The following is a 22,688-nucleotide window of genomic DNA, read 5'->3' as shown; positions in this document are numbered from 1 at the left end:
ACTTATTCTCCTGTTGATAACTTCAATCAATTAGTTTCAAACATTAACTTCACTGAATGCAGCAACATAACTAGCACTGTAGTTTATTTCCAGAACAGACACTAATCTTGCAGACAAACAGCATTTGTCTTTAGTTTCTCTTGCATTGTCTGCCTCATGCAGAGGATATGATTATGGTGTCATTACCAGTAATGATCAYAATATTTGTACACTGCTTTCTCTTCAAGGTGTTGGGATGCTGTTCAGTAACTTCACAAAAGCACTCTCTTCCTTGCAATAAAGCCACAACAATCTAGATCTTACAATGATATAAAATGATTAAAAATAAACAGAACTTCAGATAAGGTGGGAGGAATTCTATATGAAGAGCTAATGTTAGGCTCATACAGGTCTCAAAGAGGTAGTTTAGTGTTGGCCATTCTCTCTTTTCTCCTTCTCACTGTATGACTTGCACTGTTACCTGCATCCTATTCATGACTGGGGCCACAGGCAGATGCTCTGACTGCTTACTTCTAAAATATCTATACCCATAGGTGGGAAAGGTCATTATGACTTTAAGGATTTGGTGATATGGAAAGCATGTATTTTGGAGAAAGGCTGATTGAAGTGATTAAGGAACCATTTGAAGCAGGAAAACCAAAAGAGAAAGAGGGAAGGGACAACATCAGCAAAAACATTGTTTTCTGATGAACTAAAACAAGTGGTGGATTCCTCAGTTAGTGGATTTTATGATGTTTGGATACAATCTGTAGATACAGCCAGTCCATTCCACGATGTTATATACAGTAAGTGTTAAAAATGCAGGATGAGAACAATACAAATCTTTATAAGTAGTGATTCCATACTATGGTGTGTGTTCTCTGTAAACGGCTCAGCAATCCTAGTTGCTGTCTTCTTCTGATGTTGCTTGTGTGCTTTTCATGTTTGGTTCTAAAACTAGTTTGCCATTTCTGATCCACAGATACAAAAACGTAAGGATTTTAAAAGTCTTTATTAGGATTTTATTAGTTAAAAAAGAGACAAAATTGAGTTGGTTATCTGTATGAAAGGATGAAGTCAGATAATCTTCCCTTATTAAGCTGAGATGTCGAAAGGACTTTTTACTCCTAAGACTTTTWTATTACTCAGAGCTGGAAATCTGTTCCTTTACTCTCTTTCTGGAAACAGGCAGCACACTTCAGAGCACCACTGGAAACACTGTCTGTAGGAGCTAGCCAGCTTGTGGTGTGTGCATCACTCTGACCCTGTTGGATTACATGCGTGTTTCCTGAGCAAGAGATCCTACTTTTTCCTTTTCAGTAGTAGGTGTAGTAGGTGTCCCAGGAGAGCTTTTGACTTCTATGTATTCCACTACTCCGTACATCACCATGGACACCACAAGCACGGCCAATAGAATGTACAGTTTGATGTAGACTTGCAAGAAAGTGCTATAACCAAAAGCAATGACAAATCCAACTGATTCCCAAAGGCGGTAATTTGCAAAGGCAGCCTCCTTGTGTTTCTCAAATAGAACACCGTAGAGTCCTRTGAGTAAGGAGAGACAAGGCTTGTGATGGTTAAGTCTGAAACCATGTATTTTCTGCAATGGTGTAAACAGAATCATAGAATTATAGAATCAGTAAGGTTGGAAGGGACCTCTGGAGATCATCTAGCCCAACCCCCCTGCTCCAGGGTTGCATCCAGGCAGGCCTTGAATTTCTCCAGAGAAGGAGACTCCACAACCTCTCTGGGCAACCTGTTCCAGTGCTCCATCACTCTCACAGGGAAGAAATTCCCCCTCATGTTCAGGCTGAACTTCCTGTGCTTCAATTTCTGCCCGTTGCCTCTTGTCCTGGGGAGCCCAGAACTAGACACAGTACTCAAGAGGAGGCCTCCCCAGGGCTGAGGAGAGGGGCAGGATCACCTCCCTCGACCTGCTGGCAACACTCTTCCTAATGCACCCAGCCAATACCATTGGCTTTCTTGGCCACAAGGGCACATTGCTGGCTCATGGTCAACCTGTCATCCACCAGCACTCCCAGGTCCTTCTCTGCAGAGCTGCTCTCCAGCAGGTCAGCCCACAGCTTGTGCTGGTGCCTAGGGTTATTTCTCCCTAGCTGCAGGACTCTGCACTTGCCCTCATTGAACCTCAGGAGGTTCCTCTCCGCCCAACTCTCCAGCCTGTCCAGGTCTCTCTGAATGGCAGCACAGCCCTCAGGTGTGTCAGCCATTCCTCCCAGCTTGGTATCATCAGCAAACTTGCTGAGGAGGCACTCCATCCTCTCATCCAGGTCACTGATGAAGAAGTTGAACAGGATGGGACCCAGTCCTGAGCCCTGGGGGACGCCACTAGCCACAGGTCTCCAACTGGACTCCACACCACTGACAACGACCCTCTGAGCTCTGCCTTTCAGCCAGTTCTCAATCCACCTCACTGTCCACTCATCTAAACTACACTTCCTGAGCTTATTTAGGAGGATGTTATGGGATAGACTATGATGGTGAAAATGAACTGCCCTGCATAAATGTCAGATCAAGGAGAATATAAGTTTTATCTTAGAACATTTTATACTSATACAAAAAGTTAGAAGAAGTTAAACAACAGAGCAAAAGTGACAAAATACAGAATACTGGAGAAAAAAAGAAACAAAAACAGCAAGAAGGAAGAAAGAACCTTTTCTGTTGAAGTGAAGTGGCAAGAAGTTTATTTTTCAAACTATCAGCCCCAAACAGGAAGGCTCTCACACTGACCAGTGAGAATGTAAATAAGGAGGAAGAAAAAATGGACAGAAATGGCACTCTATACAGTAGGGTCTCCATGTACAGCTACATGGAGCCTGAGAAGTCTTGACCAAATCCTTGCACACTTTCAAAGAACAGAGGATAGGGGCATTAGGAACCAAGCTGCTATTACCATTTTGGGGTAGAAAGGATCAAGGACCCATAAAGAACTCCCTGCTGGCATCCTTCCCCACTTCTGTGGGGGAACATGCATGGACCCTGCATACACWATGTGCTTTTTCTCAAACCATTTCTTTTGTTTTGAGAAAAAAAAAATAATCATATAGTGGAAAGATGGAGTATTCTAACATCCCGTTTGCCCAACTTAAGAACATGCAGAGACTTTTTACATAAAATACCTTGTTTTCATCAGAACTTGCCCTTTGGAAACTCCCAGGTAAGATTTTCAGTGTTGCCAGTGGTAGCAACTTGTGCTATTCATACTAGCTATGTTATATGAAACAAATAAACGGATCCAAAACACTTGAATCACAGAGTCCTGGAAAATAAAATACATAGCTGCAACTTTCCTCATATTTAACATATGAAGGAGACTTGCTTCTCAGAGATAATCCAATTTTCAAATTTTCTGCTGAMAAAAATGATATCCTTGATGCATACCAAACCTATGGACAGCAACTGGGTAACTTGCTTGCTGATAAAGACTTATTTGATTGCACAGAGTTAAATCAATCAGCCTATGTCATTTGCGTTGACTGRAAATCCCTCAGCTCAGTTCAGTCAGCTACACACCCATTACTGGGATTCAGGAAGGGATCTCAGCCTCCATATCTGACTGGTCASGGACACAGAACAAGGAAGAGCATCTACTTTCCTCTGGGTGCTGAGCCTGTACAAAAGTGGATGAAAAGGGTCAGGTTCCACTGATTCAGCTGTGGTGTGCAAGGAGGGAGGGGGAGCAATACAAAGAACCTTGACCCTTTTCATCCACTTTTGTACCTAACAACACATCTGTTTAAAATATGCACATTCAGCGAAAAGAGGCAGAGGAGTACAAAGTTCTCTAGAAGTGCGGGTAGATTCAAGTAACCTTTCAGCTTTGTTATGAAGGGGAAGCCATGATATGTATGTAAAACTCACTGCTTCCTGATGACTACAAGATGACATTTACCAAATGTTTCAATTTAGTAGGTGAGCAGACATGATGGAAAACCTGGGTGAATGTATCACAAGATCTACTTAGTTCATTAACCTCACTAAGTGTAGTGTACAGCAAGTTATTTGAGAATCCTTCATTGTTTTGCCTAATCAATGAGCTGTTGTACAATCTGTTCATAGCAGAGACTTTGCTGATAAGCCCTGTGTTTTCTTCTGAAAAAGGATTTTTACAACATGAAAATAGCAGATTAGTGAAGGATGTTTTGTATAGGATGGTTTCTGATGCCATGACACTCCTAAGTATAAAGATTCTGGATTTTAGCTGGTAGCTTTTTTCTTTTGCTATTTTGAAGCCTTCTTTTTTAGTTAAAACAATGAGGGAATCAAGTGGGGATCAGGTTTGAAGTTAAGCTGTGGGAAGAGCTGGCTTGGCAGAAAAGTTCTGGTTTCCAGGATGCATATGTGGTATTAGTTAGCAGTCACATAGGAAAACAGTAGTTTCTCTTCCTCAGATATAAACCTTTGTCCATATAACAAATGCTGCTGAGTGCAGTGTTTGGCACAAGCTGCCTGGCTGAAGCTTCAGGAGGACCTGCAGGACTGAGCAGACAGGCTATGAAGTCTGAATTCTTGCTGGCAGTGACAGACCTTCAATTTCATGGAAATAAATCCCTCTGCTTACCCCTGCCTCTGTTTTCCTGCTCCTCCACCTTCCTCACCTTCCCCTGGTACTTGTAGGCATGTAGGTATAAAACAGAACTGCAGGAAATCATTTCCATCCAGTTCTATAAACTTTTCAGACTGATTCATAATCTTTCTAAAGAAGCTTGTCAGGCTGGAAAGAACTTTATTTTATTATGGTCTACCTGGTAGTCTTCTGCGACACAATTCTAATGTACACAGTGCAGTTATTACCAAGTAATAATAGCAGCTGTGTTCAGTTTAGATAAGAGAAGGTACTATGCACTCTGAAATGAGATGTGTTCCATTGGAAATAAATGAGAGTGCACGCACACATACACAAACATACTAGGAAACCTTTATAAGATGAAGTGGCTCATCTAGTGTGAGCTTATGTATCCTCTAGTGGGGACTCCAGTACTAATTATCTACCATAGACCAGAGCAAACCATTTCTGATTACTCTAAAATGCTTTAATTATGGGGCATAATTTTGATGTTTTTATTCAGTCTATTGAGACTGAAGGGGCATTTATGGGAACTTGACAAAAGAAGGACCACAGGCCTCAGCCTCACAGCTACTATTTTAGAGATCTTAGTCTCACAGTCTTTGGAATTGTGATTTTCTCACCTGATATTAATGCTCTTACCCCTGTATAAAACTGATGAAGGGAAGAAGAGATTTAGTCCTAAATGGGCATAACAAAGTGAAGCTCCTGTTCTGGGATGTAGCATTGAGGAATAATGTCACTGCATCTTTCTGTTAAGGACTAAGGTCATTACTCAATAATTCAGTGTGACCTGTGCGTTTTTTTTTTTACTGGGAACTGCAGAGCAGGGAGATGTTGTGCAAAGAGAAAGGCTTTTTCTTTTTCTTTTTCTTTTTCTTTTTTTTTTCCTTTTTTCTAGCTACCCACAAGATGTGAAATTGTCACAGGTATCTTCCAGGAATTTGGGACAATACAGTACTGTAACAGAGGTCAGTCTTGCCACAGCACTGCAAAGCTCATTAGCCATTATGTAAACACAAAGCGATGTTCATCATCTATCTCTTCAGGGGGAACTGAAAGCATTTCACAGCCTCATTCTATGACCATTAGGTCTTCTATGCCTAACCACTTTTCCTAGCAACAGCTCCAGGTCCCCCTTCATCAGGTGTGCAAGGTTCTCAGTGAGAAGATGTTCTTCCCAAAGGGGTCAAATGTTGAAGGACAAGGCTTGTAGGGAAAGAGAGAAGCAGCAGAGTTGCTCCAATGACTCTGAGCTATGTCTCTCAGAAGAGTTTTGGGAAAAAGCTTGATGAACAGTCAGGGAGACTGTTGGCTGAACAGGCAAGAAATGAATGAATCGCTTTAGTTCAGAGGGCAAATCATCACTGATACTATCATTCCAAAAACTGAATAATGACAGCTACTGATTTAAAATTGTACTAAAGGCACAAGGCTGTGTGTTGAGATGAGAGAAAATGAGAAGGTGTTGCTTGATATCTGAAGGGAGGCTGTCAAGGGGATGAGGACAAACTCTTTTCAGTAGTGCCATGTGACAAGGCAAGAGGCAATGGGCAGAAATTGAAGCACAGGAAGTTCAGCCTGAATGTGAGGGGGAATTTCTTCCCTGTGAGAGTGACGGAGCACTGGAACAGGTTGCCCAGAGAGGTTGTGGAGTCTCCTTCTCTGGAGAAATTCAAGGCCTGCCTGGATGCAACCCTGTCTAAGATGCTCTTGGTGACCCTGCTTGACTGGGGGGGGGGTAGGGGGGTTTGCACTAGATGATCTCCAGAGGTCCTTTCCAATCTTACTGATTCTGTGATTCTGTGATACGCATACTTGCTCTCCTCTAAGGGATATGATCTGGAGCTGCCAGAGGGACAGAGAAGTCTAACTGTTCACTTTCCTGTTTGTAGAGGTGAGACTATACATATGCGGGGAATAAAATTGCTTGTAAGCACCAGGCAAAGGACCATGGCATTTTCCCTTTGACTCTCTAGGAGGAACACGTTAATTCACCCAGGGGGCAAAGTCATCTAAACTAGAGGGATAAGGAGAAGGGAGGCCCAGTCACACACCCTGATGTGGGCCCAGGTCAGCTAGTTCTGTCAAATGCATATTCCTATGGTATCAACTAAATCTGAATTGGAGATGAAGGAAAAAATTATTCATGAAATAARGCAGCAAAACATGTGAGCAGATGGGAAAGCATTTAACTGTGTCTTACTGACACAGATTATGGCATTGAGCTAAAAACACTCTCACTGACAATCATTACTAGACTGGAATTCAATTCACAGGAGACTATAGCTCTTTCTTACCCTTTCTAGCATTTTAGAATCTGTCTTCAAGTCATATGTACTGCAGTCTCTCTATAAAAGAACTTCTGCTAGTTTTGAGTGAGCTATAAGTTTAAAGAATCCCTTACAGAAGTGAATCTGTATCAGCTCATTATCTGAACTGTCATATATAATCACAAAACAGACAAAAGAAAACTACAGACAGATGTAACGCCTCAGACAAGAAGCCCAACCTTATCCTTCCAGTAACTGACTCTCAGGATAAAAGTGCAAGAGATGATACAAGTACAGAATGCTCTTTCCCCTCCAATGCCCTCCTGATTCTGAAAATCAAAAAGTAGAGACTTCCTGAGTAGGAGAATTCCTCTGGACTCTCTCGCTTAATAGCTCCCAAGAACATTTCCTCACTGAAGTGATGTAATTCCACCTTAAAGCCATTTAAATTTGTTGGTTTCGTAAACCCTTTGGCATTGAATTGTGAAAAAGTATTTCCTTTGTTTTGTATTAAGCTTGCTACCCGATAACGTCATTTGGTGCCACTAGTTCTATTATTATGAGAATAGTGAATAAATCATCCTCTATTCACTTCCTCATACTATTTATGCTCCTACTGACAGCCTCCCTTAGTTATCACTTGTCCAGGACAGAATATCCTAGTATGTTTAGTCTTTCTTCATGTGAAAGTCTCCCATGACTTTACTCATTTTTACTGCCTTCTTGTACCTTATCATGTTTGATTGTATGTTTTCTGAAATGGAACAAATGAGAACTGCATGCATCATGGATTTATTTGGTTGAATAATGTTGCTCTCAACGGTTTTCTCTTTTAATTTCTTTATGATTACTTCTATTGTTGCAGAGCTTTTTTTTTGTCAGCGTACTTTCCTTTATTACAACAGACAGGCTAAATATATCACTCTTGGGAACTGCAGTTTTCTGTGAAAAACCCACACTCCTCCAGAAAATTTATTCTGAATCTGTTATCATCTTCCAGGATGTTCTTCTTTCTACAACTTGGAAAGAATTGTGTTCAAAATCATTCTAGTTATTTATTACCAGTCTGTTTTCTTATTTGTTTTACTGTCTAGTGAGCTACCATATTTCTTTCATATTCCATCTTAAACCTGTTATAATTTTTATGCCCATATGTTCTAAACCAGGTTGCTTATAAATAAGAACATGCAGGTTTTTATATCTCAAAAGAATTCATTTCGCTGTCACCAGGACTTACCATTAGTTTGTGTCTGCCAAACGGCATCGGCTATGCCCCAAAGAGCAGGGAATATGAAAAACACAACCAGCTGTTTAGGATGAGGTTTCCACAGCAGTAGTGCTATTATACTGGCAATGTTCGTAATCGTAGCTGTCAGTTTAGAAAGAAAGAAGAGAAATACAAATTATAAACAGGAGAGATAGGACAGGTGGGTAAACTTTCAGATTCTTGCCTCAACTAAAACACAAGGTAATCCTGTTTTCACTCACTGAGTTGATATCACATGAAACACAAGACAACACAGTTCTTCTTTAACAGTCTTTAATTAATAATGCTGAACACTGTCCTAAACTCAGAGATCCTCTCGGCTGATTGGCTTTTATCCTAGAAGTCAAGAACTGCCATTGGGAACAACCAAACCAAAATATCATTGAGTAGGAGAAGGTGCTGCCAAAAGATTTGGAATCCTAGTGTGGGGCATGTGGCAGGGGTAAAGATAAACTGTTCTCTGCTCTTTGTATAGTCCTTAACCACAGATTTCCTTTCAGGGCCAGAGGAGACAAGAAAGCATATATAAAAGGGTCTGCTGTCTTTCTGTCTGTCTTTTTGCAGGCAGAATGTAGATTAGTCACTCAAAGCCTGTTTAGGAGAATTGAGGGATTCAGAGATCCTGGATTACTAAAACTATGTCTTCTTGGATTATTGGTTGTTGTTAAATCTATAATGATTTTCTTGAGTGAAACATATGCTAAAGACAGACATATAAATATAAGAAACACTGAATTAGTGACTGCAGCAGGAAGGGCTCTAAATTTCTTCTTCTTAAAAATCCCTGTGGAGGAAATATCCAGAAAGATACACACAGACTTCATGGAAGTAAGGTACATTTTACACTGAATAACTTGGATGGTGGGACACAAATGAAATATTTCTTGATATTTTTCTATCTGCAATTACTCACTGGAACTGTATGCTCTGGAGAAAAAGATGTTCTTAATTATGCACATCTCTTCTCATGGCAACCTGAAAACTATTGGCCATTAGACACCTTAAGTTATTCTGACACAGGCATATTTTTCACCATATAGAACAAGTAGTTAAAATGACACAGTCCAACCTCTAAAATTTGTCCTGAAATGATCAGACTGATTACTGAAAGTTCCAAGTTCACTGATACTTTCAGTCTCAAATCAATGGTGTATCTTATTAGGTTCTCTGTGGTTTTCACCCCAAAAATTTGAAGAGGTTTGACCCAGATGGAGAAATCCTTCTCAAATATAAACATCCACATTCTAAGATCATTTATCATCAGTTGCTTTAGAGCTATAGTGTCGTATCTGAATAGATAGTGCCCTATATGTGAACTATACCACGAGCAAAGTAATTTAAGTTAGTGACTTGAATACAGCAGTTAACTGTGCTGCCTCTCTTCTCATGAATCGTACTTGCCTCTAGATCATTTTGGTTTTAATTGATAGCTGATAACAAGATAGCTCTTTGTCCTTCATGCAAGCAGGTGCACTGGATTTGACATACCACTTGAGATGATCCTTCAAGTGACCTTTACATACCTATTGCAAATAGAAGTTTTCTCCCTGTGAACTGAGAGATCTTTCCAAAGAGCAGAGAGCATAGGGAATTTGTAGCTGAAAAGCAGATCATCACAAAGCCAACATAATGAATCCCCAGGGCACAGGTCACATAGGTCTGGAAGAGAAGAGACAGCGGTGACACATTTGCTTTGGTGAAAATACGCAGCTAAGGTTCAAGGGTCTTAGCCAGAGTATTTGGTAAATAGCCAGCATGGACATGATCAAAGGAGCACAGCTACAGTTTGCTGACAACTCTCTGGAACACTGACATAACTGGCCTTCAGCAGTGTTACTCCTAACCCAGTTCCCAGTCAGATTGGTGCTTTCAAACAGAGCAGTAACATGCAGGAAAAGAAGCTGGAGCACTGCTTGCTGTGCAAATAAACCTCCTGGTGGTGGCACAAAGGATGCTCTGCCCTCTCCTTTATAGCACACAAAATGAGAATTGACAATCAGCACTACAGCTGTTATGGAGCAGCTACCAGGCAGGCAATGAGGAGGACTTCACCTACAAGAACATACAGCAGTAAATGCACTCTTCTATCTGCTAATATTTAAGATTAAAAAGCTTAAGTGTCAAATAAACAGCTCATGAGGTTTGTCTCCTTTCTGTGAAGACTTTCTCAGCAAACATCTGGAGAACACACCTGCTGTGTGTCTAGGTTTTGTAGAGAAACTGAAGGAGCAGAGGTGGTTCTGATCTTTTCAATATGTCAGGTTTTGGAACCTGCTGCATTTGTGACTGGTGAGGGCTTCTGACCAGCCATTCTGAGAGTTTGCCCTCTTATTGTAAAGGTCTTCAAAATAAGATGTGTGGTATATGTGCTGACTTGTACTTATACAAACTCCGGGGAAATCAGAGGGATGAGAGATTAAAAAAAAGCTTTGCAGACTTCTGGCTTTTCTCCCAGTTTGTTATTTATAACCAACTGAAGAGCTTGAACCTGTAGCTCTCTGCTGTGGCCTCCACTGATGAGTTAAGGTCTCCTCAATGTTCTTTTTAAGACTGTTCCAAGGAACATATTTACTGGTGGCCTCTCCTTTTTGAAGATGTCACTCAGAGTTCATTCAAGTAGAAATAAACAGTAATTTGGCTAACCACAAATTGCCATTGAAAGTATCTTAATTTAGCAAGTGAATATAGATCAGATGCAATACTAAGACACAAAGGCACAAAGAACAATCATCAGGCACAAATAGATTTGTCAGTGATTCTCATTGTCATTGTCATTGTTATCCACACCTTTGTGTAGTCACCAGCAAGAAATCCCTGTTCAAACCCACTGTACACTGTCAGAGGGATTAGAAGACACTGTCTTTTATCTTTAAGTTGCTGGAAAGTTGCTAGGAACGTAGACCAAAAGGATGGTGTCTTTGTTATTTCTCTCTCAGTCTCTGCTTGGTCAGATTTGATCTGGTCCAGAAATATAACAATCAGCAACACAGCTAGCACACCACTAGCTGCAAAAACAAAACAAAAAAATTCATGAAAAAGTGAGGAATGCAAGACAAATGATGGGAAATTGCTTGCTGCTGTTATTGTTCTGATTTAGTGCTTAGCTCTGTATGAGATGTTTTGGCAGATGAATTTGATTCCGCTTCAGTGTAAAGGCCATTGCTGTGTAAACAAGAAGGCCTGATCTAAATTCACATCTTCTGCATACAGCTGCAGACCTCGCAAATCCTTTCTGCTTAACTGAGACTTGCCTGTTGTTACAGCCACCAAGCCAGCTGCACTGCTGCAGAGGGTGATGGCTCACCCTTCCAGGTCAAGTCAGAGGTCCCAGGAATGGGGAGCTGGCCAGAAAGAGCTCCCTTTGGATCTATCAAAAGGCTTTAAATCAACACAGGAGAGGAATATTCACTTTTGGTGCCAAAGTATTCATGGTTAGGGGGGATCTTCCTTCAAATACATGGAAAGTAAAATAAATGGCTAGAAGTAGAACTGCTGTCTTGGATCCCAGTATATATTGATTCTTTTTTTTCTTTTCTTTATTTTTTTCTTAGCAATGCTTTGAGTAAGAAATATGTACTATTTTAAAGATGACAGTAAGCAACTCAGGATTACTTGATAAAGATCAATACTACAGCTTTGAACCTATAACTTCCTAGCAGAAACAGTATATAAAAGAGTAAATTGGATAGTCAATCAACAAATTATTGTGTATGTATTGGTCTGTTTTGCTTTTCAAATGAATCAATAGGATTTTGTTCATGTTGTCAAGAAGATAATTGTGGTTCATAATACACATGAAGCAGCAACAGAGTGGCAACTGATTGCTTTATATCAAATGCGAGCTGCGATTATGTCTCCTATCTTACTGATGTTGACTAGAAATCCATCTATAGAAGCAAATGGATTTACAGGATAAGAGGAGAACCGGTTCCCTCTTTCCCTCCTCATTGCTTGTTTAATGTGCTCCTTTGGTACAATATCTGTGTATGGACATGTTCTTTTAATATCCAAATATATTAGCAGATTCACAGTAAACTGCCTCAAATTTTTGTTCTGTTTTATTACTTTTTTCTCATGCATGTCTCCTAAAATTGAATATATACTCCCAAGTACAGGTTTTCCACTATGGCTGGAGTGTAAACCATTAGTGATGTAAACAATTGTCAGCTCTGTCAGGGTGCTTACTAGTGTTCATGGACTGATTACAGGATATTTATGGATGACAGCAGGATATTCACATCTGCAGGACAAATATTCTAACATGCAGCAAGTGAATCAAGAGTAATTATAGGAGATAGGTAACTATATGGCTTTAGAGTGCTTAGTCTGAACACAGATAGAAACATCCACACTTCTTGAGAAAACTAAAACCAAAAGACTTATTTATTATTATTTCCACCAAAACAGTGCCAAATATGTATTCAGAAACTAAATAGAAGAGATACGTTAAAAACTGTCTGTGAATGAAATGTTTAGCTATTTAGTTTCCCTCAAGGTAGGAAAAGACATATCTTTTATTAAGAGCATAAAAGAAAAATGAGACCCCACTGATGCTGGGTCAGTAGACAGCAGGGTTGCATTCATTTTGTATGAGCAAAGCCTAAGGGAGTGTTATATATGTTAGTCAACAAATTTAGATTTGAACTTGTGAGCCAAACCTGCCCTTAACAAAAAGGCATTAGCTCCAGCATACTTTGGAAGGGGAGTAGGGGAATATTCTTTGCATTTTTGCAGTAATTAGGAATGGAAGTTGGGGAAGGAGARAAGCTTTTCTGTGACTGACTTGTTTGGTAAGGGCTGGGTCTGACCAGATTGTGTATTTTTTGTCTGAATATATGAGAAATTCTGCACATCAATCTCAGCATAAAGAGTGCATCTATATACAGAGAATACAAAGATATTTTAACTGCAGTAAGGTGACATATCACCTTGTGAGATACTTCCCAGTTATCCAGAGAAGAATTTATATTGAGCCAGATACATTTTGAACTTTCCTCATTGTTACAAAATGTCACTGAAAGGTATCTTTATATATCTATTTTTGTCTTTCCAGTTTTTGACAGCATCAGCCTTCCCTGTCTTTGATTCCTCTCTAACCTAAATGAAAGCGAGATATTCCAATTCACCTAGTGTTTCTCTTTTTGCCTTTCACACTAAGGTATTATAATTCAAGCACCACAGCTGAGAATTGACTGAAACTGTACAATCTCATCAGGGAACCAAAAATCTCCCCCCAAACTATTATATGTTCTGAGAGTTGTGGTTCAGGTCCAAATCAAATTATAGTACAGTTCTTGAGATAAAGCTGTGTTATATGTACTAAGACATTCTCCCGCCAATTCTGAGGGAACTATATAGGCATTCCCAGATGGCTACAAGTTAGCTAGTTCAGGTGCCATCAGCAGGGCTGCTATTAGCACCATGGACTTCTGCATGCAAATAGAAACCTATTGTCAGTTACTTGTTTGCTATTACTGATAACAAAGATAATGAATTTAAAGCTATCATCTCATGTATATCTAGACAAAGTTCTATAATTTTCTAATTGCAGTGTAGAAATACTTTTGAGTCTACTTTGTAGAGAAACACTAAAACAGTGTGGGGCACCATCCTGGGCTTCTACTTTACTCCAGGTGAAAAATAAATGTAAAAGCATGTCATGCATCTTAAGACAAAAATGATGTGGCACTGGCATAAAGCATCTGGATTTTTTTAAGGAGTTTGTTTACAACTCATGGATATCTTACTTCCTCTTAGCAAATCAGATTAAAGGAGGAAATTAGAAAGTTAGTCTGCAAAATCATCCCTGGTTTCACAAATAGCAGGTTCCTCATCAGTAATATGCATTAAAGATTGTTTGGATTACTTACCAGTGTAGACCCCTAGCAGCGTGTAGATTAAGGACTTTGAAGGTCCTGCTGACTCAGTGATATTAGTGGCACCACTCATCATACAGTCATGTGCTCCACAGCAGGCCAGGTCTTCATCTGAGATCTCCACTAAATCAGTGAGAACCAAAAGAAAGGCAGAAGAGAGGAGATCAGATGAGTGCAGACTACATACAAGGATGTAAAGAGAAGGGAGTCTAGTATTCAGTGGCTGGTCATGGCTTCACATCCCTCCCAAAGAAGTTTAACTCCGGAATGAAAACTTGCTTTAACTGAAACAGCTGCTCAAGACAGAGCACTTAATGATTATAAGAAGACTCAATCCAGAGGCTTAAATCTGAATCCAATTTCACCTTGCTGTATTTAAAGTTCCAGTATGTATCAGTACCTCCTAATCATAATACCTTGCAGGACAGATTTCTTTTAGTTTACAATATCCCTGAATAGTGGGACCTGAGTTCTACAGCCACAGCCCACCGTCCCTCTCCGGGTAATTTCTGCATGTGTTACAGGAATAGAAACCACCTTGAGATACCTTTTCATTTTATAAAATTAAATTGCAATTAGCTGTAATTGAGTCTTCCAAAGAACCTGCTCTTCCTGGTTTTATTACTATTTGAGAACATGGAAATAAAACAGTTTAGCAGGGTTTGGAGTAAGACTTTTGCTTTGTCTAATTTCTTCAGTCTTGTGCTAGGCACATGTCAAAGATGCATCCATATGTATATTCACACAGTGTGTCATAAGACATCATGCCCTCTTCCTCCTGCACTCTTTCTGTAGAGACAAAGTGCTAACCCAAAGTGTGTGCCCAAATAAGCTGCGTATAGTGCTGGAGAAGAATCAAAAAAAAAAAAAAAAAAGAAAGAAAAAAGAAAACTTCCCATTATTTCAGCAACTTCTATTGCATAATTTGTCCTTGGTTCAAGCAAAACAAAGGACAATACAATGAACCTAGGTTGTGGTTATTGTGTAACTACTTCTACAGAATTTCTCACTGCTTCCAGTTACAGTGACATGAACCAGCTATTCAGTAGCTTCATGAACAGCTTCATTTTCAACATCAGMTAAAACTGAAAAAGATGAAGAAAAAGATGAAAAAGATGAAAAAAATCATTACCTTATTCTGGCTAATGGCTATTACTGCACTTCACACAATAGAACTTTAGCAAAGTTACCACGTACAAAAGTTGAGTCACATACAAAAGATGAATAAAGCATGGAAGAGTGTAAAACTAGTTTTCAATCTGGTCATAAATCATCTGAAGGTGAAGGTACACACGCAATTACTGATATGAAAGCTACAAGGTAAGGTTTGCTCTGCTCTTCTGGAAATATGGCTGTAATACTGATGACTGAGAAAAGATGACTATCATGATTTACATTGATTCCTGTCTTCTGCTGTAGTGTTACCTCATGATGTACCTTGCCTTGCTGTGTGTGGATATGACGCCAGCAATATGTCAAGTGCAAGCTTGTATCTGAGGCAAAAGACTGAGTGCCCTGGAGACCCTCACTTGTACCCAGAAAGATCCCAGTAGACTAAAACTGATCCTCACTGGCAAGACAGAGTTGGGAAGTTTATTGTATGACTGCTCATGCCGCTGCTGTTGTGCAGATATATCCTTAGGTTTTGAGAACTGTTCATTGCACGCTTCCCAGAATCAGCATTTCCTGATATCCAAAATAAATAATAATGAATAAATAAAAGTTAGATTTTTCTTAGAATTTACAAGTACATCCTTAGACATGAAACTAGGAGGGGATATACAAGAAGGACAAGGAAGATTTCAATCCTCTTATTAACATCAATTAACACGATGTGAGTTGTGAGGTAGGGGAGGGTAGAACAGTTGCAGTCTGTGGAGATCTCACTTCTGCACTATGTCTTGGCTACCTCTGCCCTAAAATGAAATGAAAATGGCTAGTCCCTTCTGAGACAGTGTATAGTTCAGTAATTAGCTCAGCATGGCTCTGTTGCACTTGATGTAGTCATGTAGTCTTCAGCATTTGGCTTTGAGGGTTTTTCATCTATAGTTGGTTGGGTTTAAAGGAAGCCTGATTCTTCACAAGTATCACACCTTGGCATTACCTTGTATCATGACAACTACCCTGCCATAAACCTAAGGATTCAAAGTTTAAAACTTGATGCCAACACCCTGATATTTATGCTTAATATAAAATGTATCTGAATACCCTCCAGAGGACAGGTTTAACTGAGCCAGGGAGAGAGGTAACTTCTTGCTATTTATAGTAGCACATTATATGGAAAGCTCCTTCTTCTGCTTCCATCCTACTTTGACTTTGATAGGATAGAGAATGCATGCAAGACAGTACAATAATAATACTGTAGCATTTTGAATCTCTTAGTTGATGCCCAGGTATTAATTTATCTTCATAATCACTCTTTTAAAGCTTATGCCAATTACAAGCATGGGAAATTATGGCAGTGTCGTTGAGTGATTTCTTCAAGCTACATCTGCATCTGTTGTCTGAGTCTGAAATACAACAGAGGAGTCTTGGCATGTAGGCTGCTGCCAATATCTAGCTCTATTTCTTCTTGACAGTTCTGTAAAGCACTAAATTTTAGTAAGTACCAACATCAGTTTGACTAACCTTGAACAGAAAATTAATTAAATACTACAAGCTTCCTGAGACAGCTGCTTCAGTGTTTTGCCTTTTGTTTTAATCCACTTTAAATAAAAGTCAGATCTGAAAGACTGTCTCTGCCAGGAGCCAATCTATGTTTTACCACATAGGGGTGGAATTCAAAAGGAATTCAGTTCTTTTTCTGAGCTAGTTGTCTGAATTCTCTTTATAGTTGATGTAGAGTTGATAGAAAACAGACACTTCAAGAGAGCAATTTAGCTGAACTATTTCAGACATGAACCTTCAGATGAGCTAAGTCACATCAAAGATGCCCGTATCCATGGACTATGAAGGAGACTGAGGGTCACCAGCTCTGCTATAGAGATCTACTTCTTAACAATCCAGAGCTAATTGGTATATACAGTAGAAAGAAATGCCATGATATCTAAATATATTTTACCTTTGTTGGAAGATTGGACCAATATCAGGGATGAGATAAGATTTCCCCAGACTCCAGAGGACTGGAATACCAAAAAGAAGACTCCAAAATACTGGTTGATAATGTCTTTTCCAATTTTTCCTGCTTTCTCAGCATATGAAATGCCAGCAATGGTGAGGTAAGTGCATTTGGCGGACCAGAGCGGTGCTCCTCCTAAGCCCAGGATCACAGAGGTAGGGATCAGTGTGTACCTGCCAAAAAAGAACACTATTTAGCACATTTATCATCCCTTAGCATAATAATCATCTGCCCAAAGATCCAGAAGGAAAAAAAAAAGACATCAAAGAAATAGATTTATCCTTTATGTGATTCAGCAAATCTATTACATGAAACAAAGAATGAAAAGAACCTTGTGAAACTTAGGGTCTGAGAGCACTTGCAGCAGTGTCCAGGGACTGGCTAGGTCTGTGCTCATGTGCCCTATCCCCTTCTAATTGAAAACTAGATTGCATCTGCCTCTGAGAAGACATAGATCACAATATTCCTCTGCAGAATTACATCCCCCTCTCACTAAAGAGCATAACTGCATTGTCCTTCCGCCTCAGAAAGCGCAAGACAGGAGCACACTTCTGCCTGTGCTCCCAGAGGCACTAGCTGAAAGATTAGACTAGACTAGACTTCTATCTTTCCAAAATAGACTTAAAAGGCATTTGGATTTTAAATGAAACTTCCGATTTTCTTCTTTCTTTCTTTCCTTCTTTTTTCTGAAGGGAAATTGCTACGTACACAAGTTAGAAAAGCAGCTTCAGATGGATGGGGGGATGGATGCACGTTCGTTCTGGCTCTTTGCACCTTTTCATCTCTCTACTCCACCTGGTACCAGATTTATCCCTTTTTCTTGCAGGTAATACCTTTTGGGTAGCATCCAACTTTAAAATCCACAACATGGAAGTAGGGTACAAATTGGGTAGAAATAGGACTTCACCCTGATGGTTATTTAGTCTGAACATAACATACAACAGTTCAAGTATTTAAACTGAACACTAGTACCAGCTAGCGTAGAAGTTGCCTAAGGAGAACGCGATGTAGCAGCACATAGAGCTTGCGATGGTCCACTTGCAACCCAGCTTCTTGATGAGGATTGGAGGGAGGAACATGGATGAGAAGATAAGAGCAGCATAGATAACACTCAGGGAAGCAACACCCAGGCCTTCTTCTGAGTGGAGACTGCTCTGCACAGACAAAAACAATGGTTCATACAGACTTTACCACAAACATATGTTACTATTGTGTATGGAGACTGGCTTCAGGTAGAAAGAGACACAGAAACTGAGCCTGGGTATTACTATCTTCTTTCCCCAAAACAGTCTGATTACAGATWTATGGTTTTTCTCACCACGATAGCCCATTTCTGAAAATCTGATTCAGCTCCAAGTGAGGACTGTGAATTTGGGGCTCAGATTCAAAGTTTTGGTAAGTCACATTTTAGATTATTTGGTTTAATTAATTTGAAATTCTCTTTGAGAGCAAGCTGAGTGAAGAATAATCTCTTTTCTTGGTCTTCCTTTTTTGTCTCAAGTAAGAATATACTTAGACCTATATTGCGAGGGCTGACTCAGCAACAGTGAAAGAGTCTTTACTTTTAACAGGTCTGATCACTTCTAAATTCAGAGGTCAAGGTCCAAAAAAACTAATATGCTCGTAGTGGCCCTCTGTATTTGAAAACAGTTGAATCACACACATTTTCACAAGCGAGGAACAAAATTTTACTGACCTAACTTGATCTAATCACATCTGGAGTTGTGTCCAATTCTGGGCTCCCCAGTACAAGAAAGACATGGATTTACTGGAGTGAGTCCAGTGAAGGGCTGCATGAGAAGAAGCTGAGATAACTGGAACTGTTCGACCTGGAGAAGAGAAGGCTAAGGTAGGATCTGATCAGTGTGTATAAATTTCTGCTGGGAGGGTATAAAGAAGCTGAAACCAGACTCTTCTTAGTCATGCCCAGTGGTGGGGTAAGAGACAATAGGCACAAACTGAAACACAGGAAATCCCACTCGAATGCAAAAAAACATTTCTTTACTGTGAGGGTGGTTAAATACTGAACCAGGTTGCTCAGAGAAGTTGTGGTATCTCCATCCTCAGATATATTCAAAATCCAACTGGATTCAGTTCTGGATAACCTGCTCTAACTGACTGTGCTTGAGGAAGAGGGTTAGATGAGGTCTCTAGAGGTCCCTTCCAACCTCAACTGTTCTGTGATTCTGTGATTTTATATTTTTATATTCAAATTATTTCTCATATTATCTTGATAATGTGAAAGTAAAAATGAGAAGATCAAAATGCTTCTTATCAACATTTTCCTGTTTGTTTCAAAAGCTAACATCAAGGTTCCTGAAGGAAGGGTTGGTGCTGGGAGATGACACTGGAGAGCCCTGGAGGAGACTATGGCTGCCAGTAGCATCACTGCAATCTGCTGAGCACCTTGATGTTTGCCATGGTACAGTGGAGCAGAGACACATCAGCAGCCACACAGCTCCCGCAGTGGGAAGCAAGCATCAGAGCAGTAGAGTAAGGAAGTAATTTTCTCTGTAAAGCAATTCTTGCRTCAATATACTTGGGAACTGAAATAGCTGTTTTGTAAACATGCAGAGAAACTTCCTGATGACAGAGGTCTTATTTCAGACATAGATACGAAGCACATGCTTTTGTCAGCTACAGCTTCTAAAAATTGGGAGCTAGGCTTCCAAAATCATAAGATTAGCTTAATTGTTACCAGGATTCTTTGGCGGGGAGTCGGATGTTAAAATAGATTATACATAGTTTAAATGTTTCTCCTGCAGGCTGCAATAAAATAAAATAACCCACTTTTGATTGTGTCTCAGCAAGTCCTCCTTAACCACCAGGACAAAATGGAGATAGGAGAGGGTTCTTCTCTGAGTCTGCACCCCTCCCTCCCGCTGCGGTGGGGGAGACTATGTTCCAGGACTATGTTCCTGGAACGGTGCGTAGTTTCAGATGGTGTGATCGACCCACGGCTTCTTGTGTTTGACAGCTCCTCTCGTGAGTCTGCCCGGCTCATAACATCTCTATCCATTTTTGGGATTGTTTTTGCAGAATTGCCCTGAGCTTGGAATCTGACAGTGTGAGTAAGCAGAAACTGATCTAGGAAAGGAAAACAGGGGTACAGGACTGCACGGGACCTCCTTGTGAAATGGGGTTAGCCCCTGTTATTGCAGACAAGTGTATCATTTTATAAAAAAGAAGTGTTAATGAACTTATCCAGACCTACCTTTAAAGCWTACAGATTCTTACATCAGTTGCAAAACTGGTCATGGTCAAAATTGGACCCAAATGCTCAGGGTCATGTTTTAGTATCCCGCTTAAACTAGCTCATGGACAGATTATATCTGTTTCTCTGTTATTGAGCCAGCACAGCCTTCTAGCCTGAAAAAATCCTTCTTGTGTTTATCTACATTAAAATGTCAATAATATCATCTATTTTGTTTGTTTGGTTGTTTTTTTTTTGGCTGTGCTAAACAAGCCAGCTCTGAGTGTTCAAGTCATTTTAGAAACTCATCTCTCCTACTGGKTTTTAAGATGTTAAAGTCTGTACATGTGACAACTGTCAGTTTTTGTAAAATAATACTTTGGTTGTTGTGCTATATCATGAGATCAGGAATTATTGCATTATTTTATATGTACACTGTTTAGTGCATTGTACATACATTTTTATTATTTTACATTGCTATATAATAACAATAAAACTATAGAGATTTAGAAACATTCAGAAGAAGCCTTTTCTGAAGTGGAATATGTTTTCCTTTTTGGAATATTTTCTCATGAGAAAAATCTCACAGAAATTTAATTTTCGTTCATACAGCTTTTGAGGATGGAAAAAATGGTTTGGCATGAATATTCAAACTATTTGAGAACTACTAGAATAAAACATTTAGTAGATGCTATGGAGTTTGGGTGAATGATATGAACCTTTGCCAAGCTGATATCTTTACCTAGCTCATTAAAAAAAAAAAAAAAAAAATGCCTGTGCCTTCTTCACAGAAACAGAAACCATGGAAAGACTTTCATATTTCACAGCAGCAGTTGGCCTGATGCCGATGCCCTTCTAGGCTAACTGTCTGGCCAACTGGAGGCAGATGCTCCACTTACCTGTAAACTCTGTAGCCCTCCATAAGCAGTAAAGAGAAGTAAAAATCCAAAAGAGATGACCAAAACATTCTTAAGATTCCTTTCCATGTTGACTCATACAAGAAAAAGGTCTGTCAGCGCACAGAGTTGATCCAATTTTTCCAAGGAATGCCTTGAAAGGGAGAAAAACAGGTTACGTTTTGTTGGAAAAGGTCACTCTTCACTGCATTTGTAGTGGAAAGATTTGTTAATTATTTGAGGATTGGCCAATGAACTTTACTTTTTCTGATAATGAAAACTCCTTATGCGAATGTTACTCATTCACCTTTTGTGGCTGTGAGGCAATAATGAAAGCTCTCAGAGGGCTTTTATATAGGTTTGTTCTTGATATTCAGGCATATAAGTCATTTGTAACACTTAAACCAATTTTAATATTGCAGTTATGCATTATATGTTCTCTCCTATCGCTGTAAAGATAAACTAACCAATAAAGGGCAAAGATTAAAAGGTTGCACTGAAATCTGTATTARGCTTGCTGTATAGCTGTTGTTGCAAAACACTGTTAGCAAAACAGATTGTTTGCATTAAAGTGTCGTCTGCATAYACTGTTTCTGTAGCTATGCAGCACATCAAAATAAAATTGCTGGCTGCTTGGCAAATAGATTTTTCATCCGTCTTGGAACCCTATTTTGGCTTTGCTGTTCCAGCATTACCAAGTCATACTTGTGAGGATCATTTCCCTGATCTTTCCCATAAACTCAGAAGCCAAGAAGAAATAYGAGTTTAATGGATAAACCAAAAAGCAACTACCCTCAACCCCTGCACTCTTCCCCTTCCCCTCCACTGTCACAAAACAGCCCAACCTCTGCAGGAGGTCTTTCGCCTTTTTATTTTCCCAGTGCTTCCTGGCTCAAGGACTAAAATGTTTTCCCCCACCAACCTCTAGCATTTGCCCCTGTTTTTCTCTGTTTCTGAGCCTGCCCTGGTGAACTGGAACTGCCTACGTGGTCAGTGGTAATCTGGCCACTCTACAAGTCCTGACGGAGTTTTTGAACAGTCCCCTTCTGAATACGCAAAATTCTCTCTGCCACTAAACCRGGCAGGACTAACAGATCATCTGCAAAGACCTCCTGCAGTAGAGGAGGGGTTTGAAGTAGGGAGCAAGATGGAATCCAAGAATCCTGTGCCATAAGCTAAACATAAGCGAGTAGAGGTGGGCTGTAGTGTGTCTGTAGTGTCTAGTGGGAATATGCAGTTGAGATTTGGTCTAAATCCCACTAGATGGCAGAATGTTGCTTCCCATAGGGACTTTTGGGGGTGAGGGGAGGAAGTTTTAATGTATTCATTCATTTAATGCATTAAAGAGGTCACAGCTTTTGTTCTACTTTTGAGAAAATTCCAGTATGTGCTTTTTCATTTTCTTATTTGGTGTTATAACCTCCTTGCATGAACTAACACAGAAAACATAATCTTTTAATTCTCTTTTGTTAATGGTGCTTTTATATTGCAAGTCTAG

At 39.8% G+C, this 22,688-nt stretch overlaps 1 protein-coding gene across 1 annotated transcript; it reads right to left on the bottom strand.

Annotated features, from left to right (window-relative positions):
- Window positions 1-1,252: 1,252 nt before the first annotated feature.
- Window positions 1,253-21,280, bottom strand: UNC93A (unc-93 homolog A). Its single transcript, XM_085315433.1, has 8 exons — window positions 21,194-21,280; window positions 18,074-18,255; window positions 17,045-17,274; window positions 13,978-14,106; window positions 10,895-11,112; window positions 9,631-9,766; window positions 8,078-8,209; window positions 1,253-1,524 (listed from the first exon to the last, which is right to left on the bottom strand). Exons 1-8 carry the CDS (start codon window positions 21,278-21,280, stop codon window positions 1,253-1,255), a joined length of 1,386 nt encoding a protein of 461 aa, XP_085171559.1.
- Window positions 21,281-22,688: the final 1,408 nt, after the last annotated feature.

The sequence above is a fragment of the Rhea americana genome, unplaced genomic scaffold, assembly GCF_003343005.1.
Source record: "Rhea americana isolate MKP2758 unplaced genomic scaffold, rheAme1 scaffold_43, whole genome shotgun sequence".
In the NCBI taxonomy this organism is placed as follows: Eukaryota; Metazoa; Chordata; class Aves; order Rheiformes; family Rheidae; genus Rhea; species Rhea americana.
Note: the sequence above shows the minus strand (reverse complement) of the source record. Positions and strands in the feature narration are given on the sequence as shown.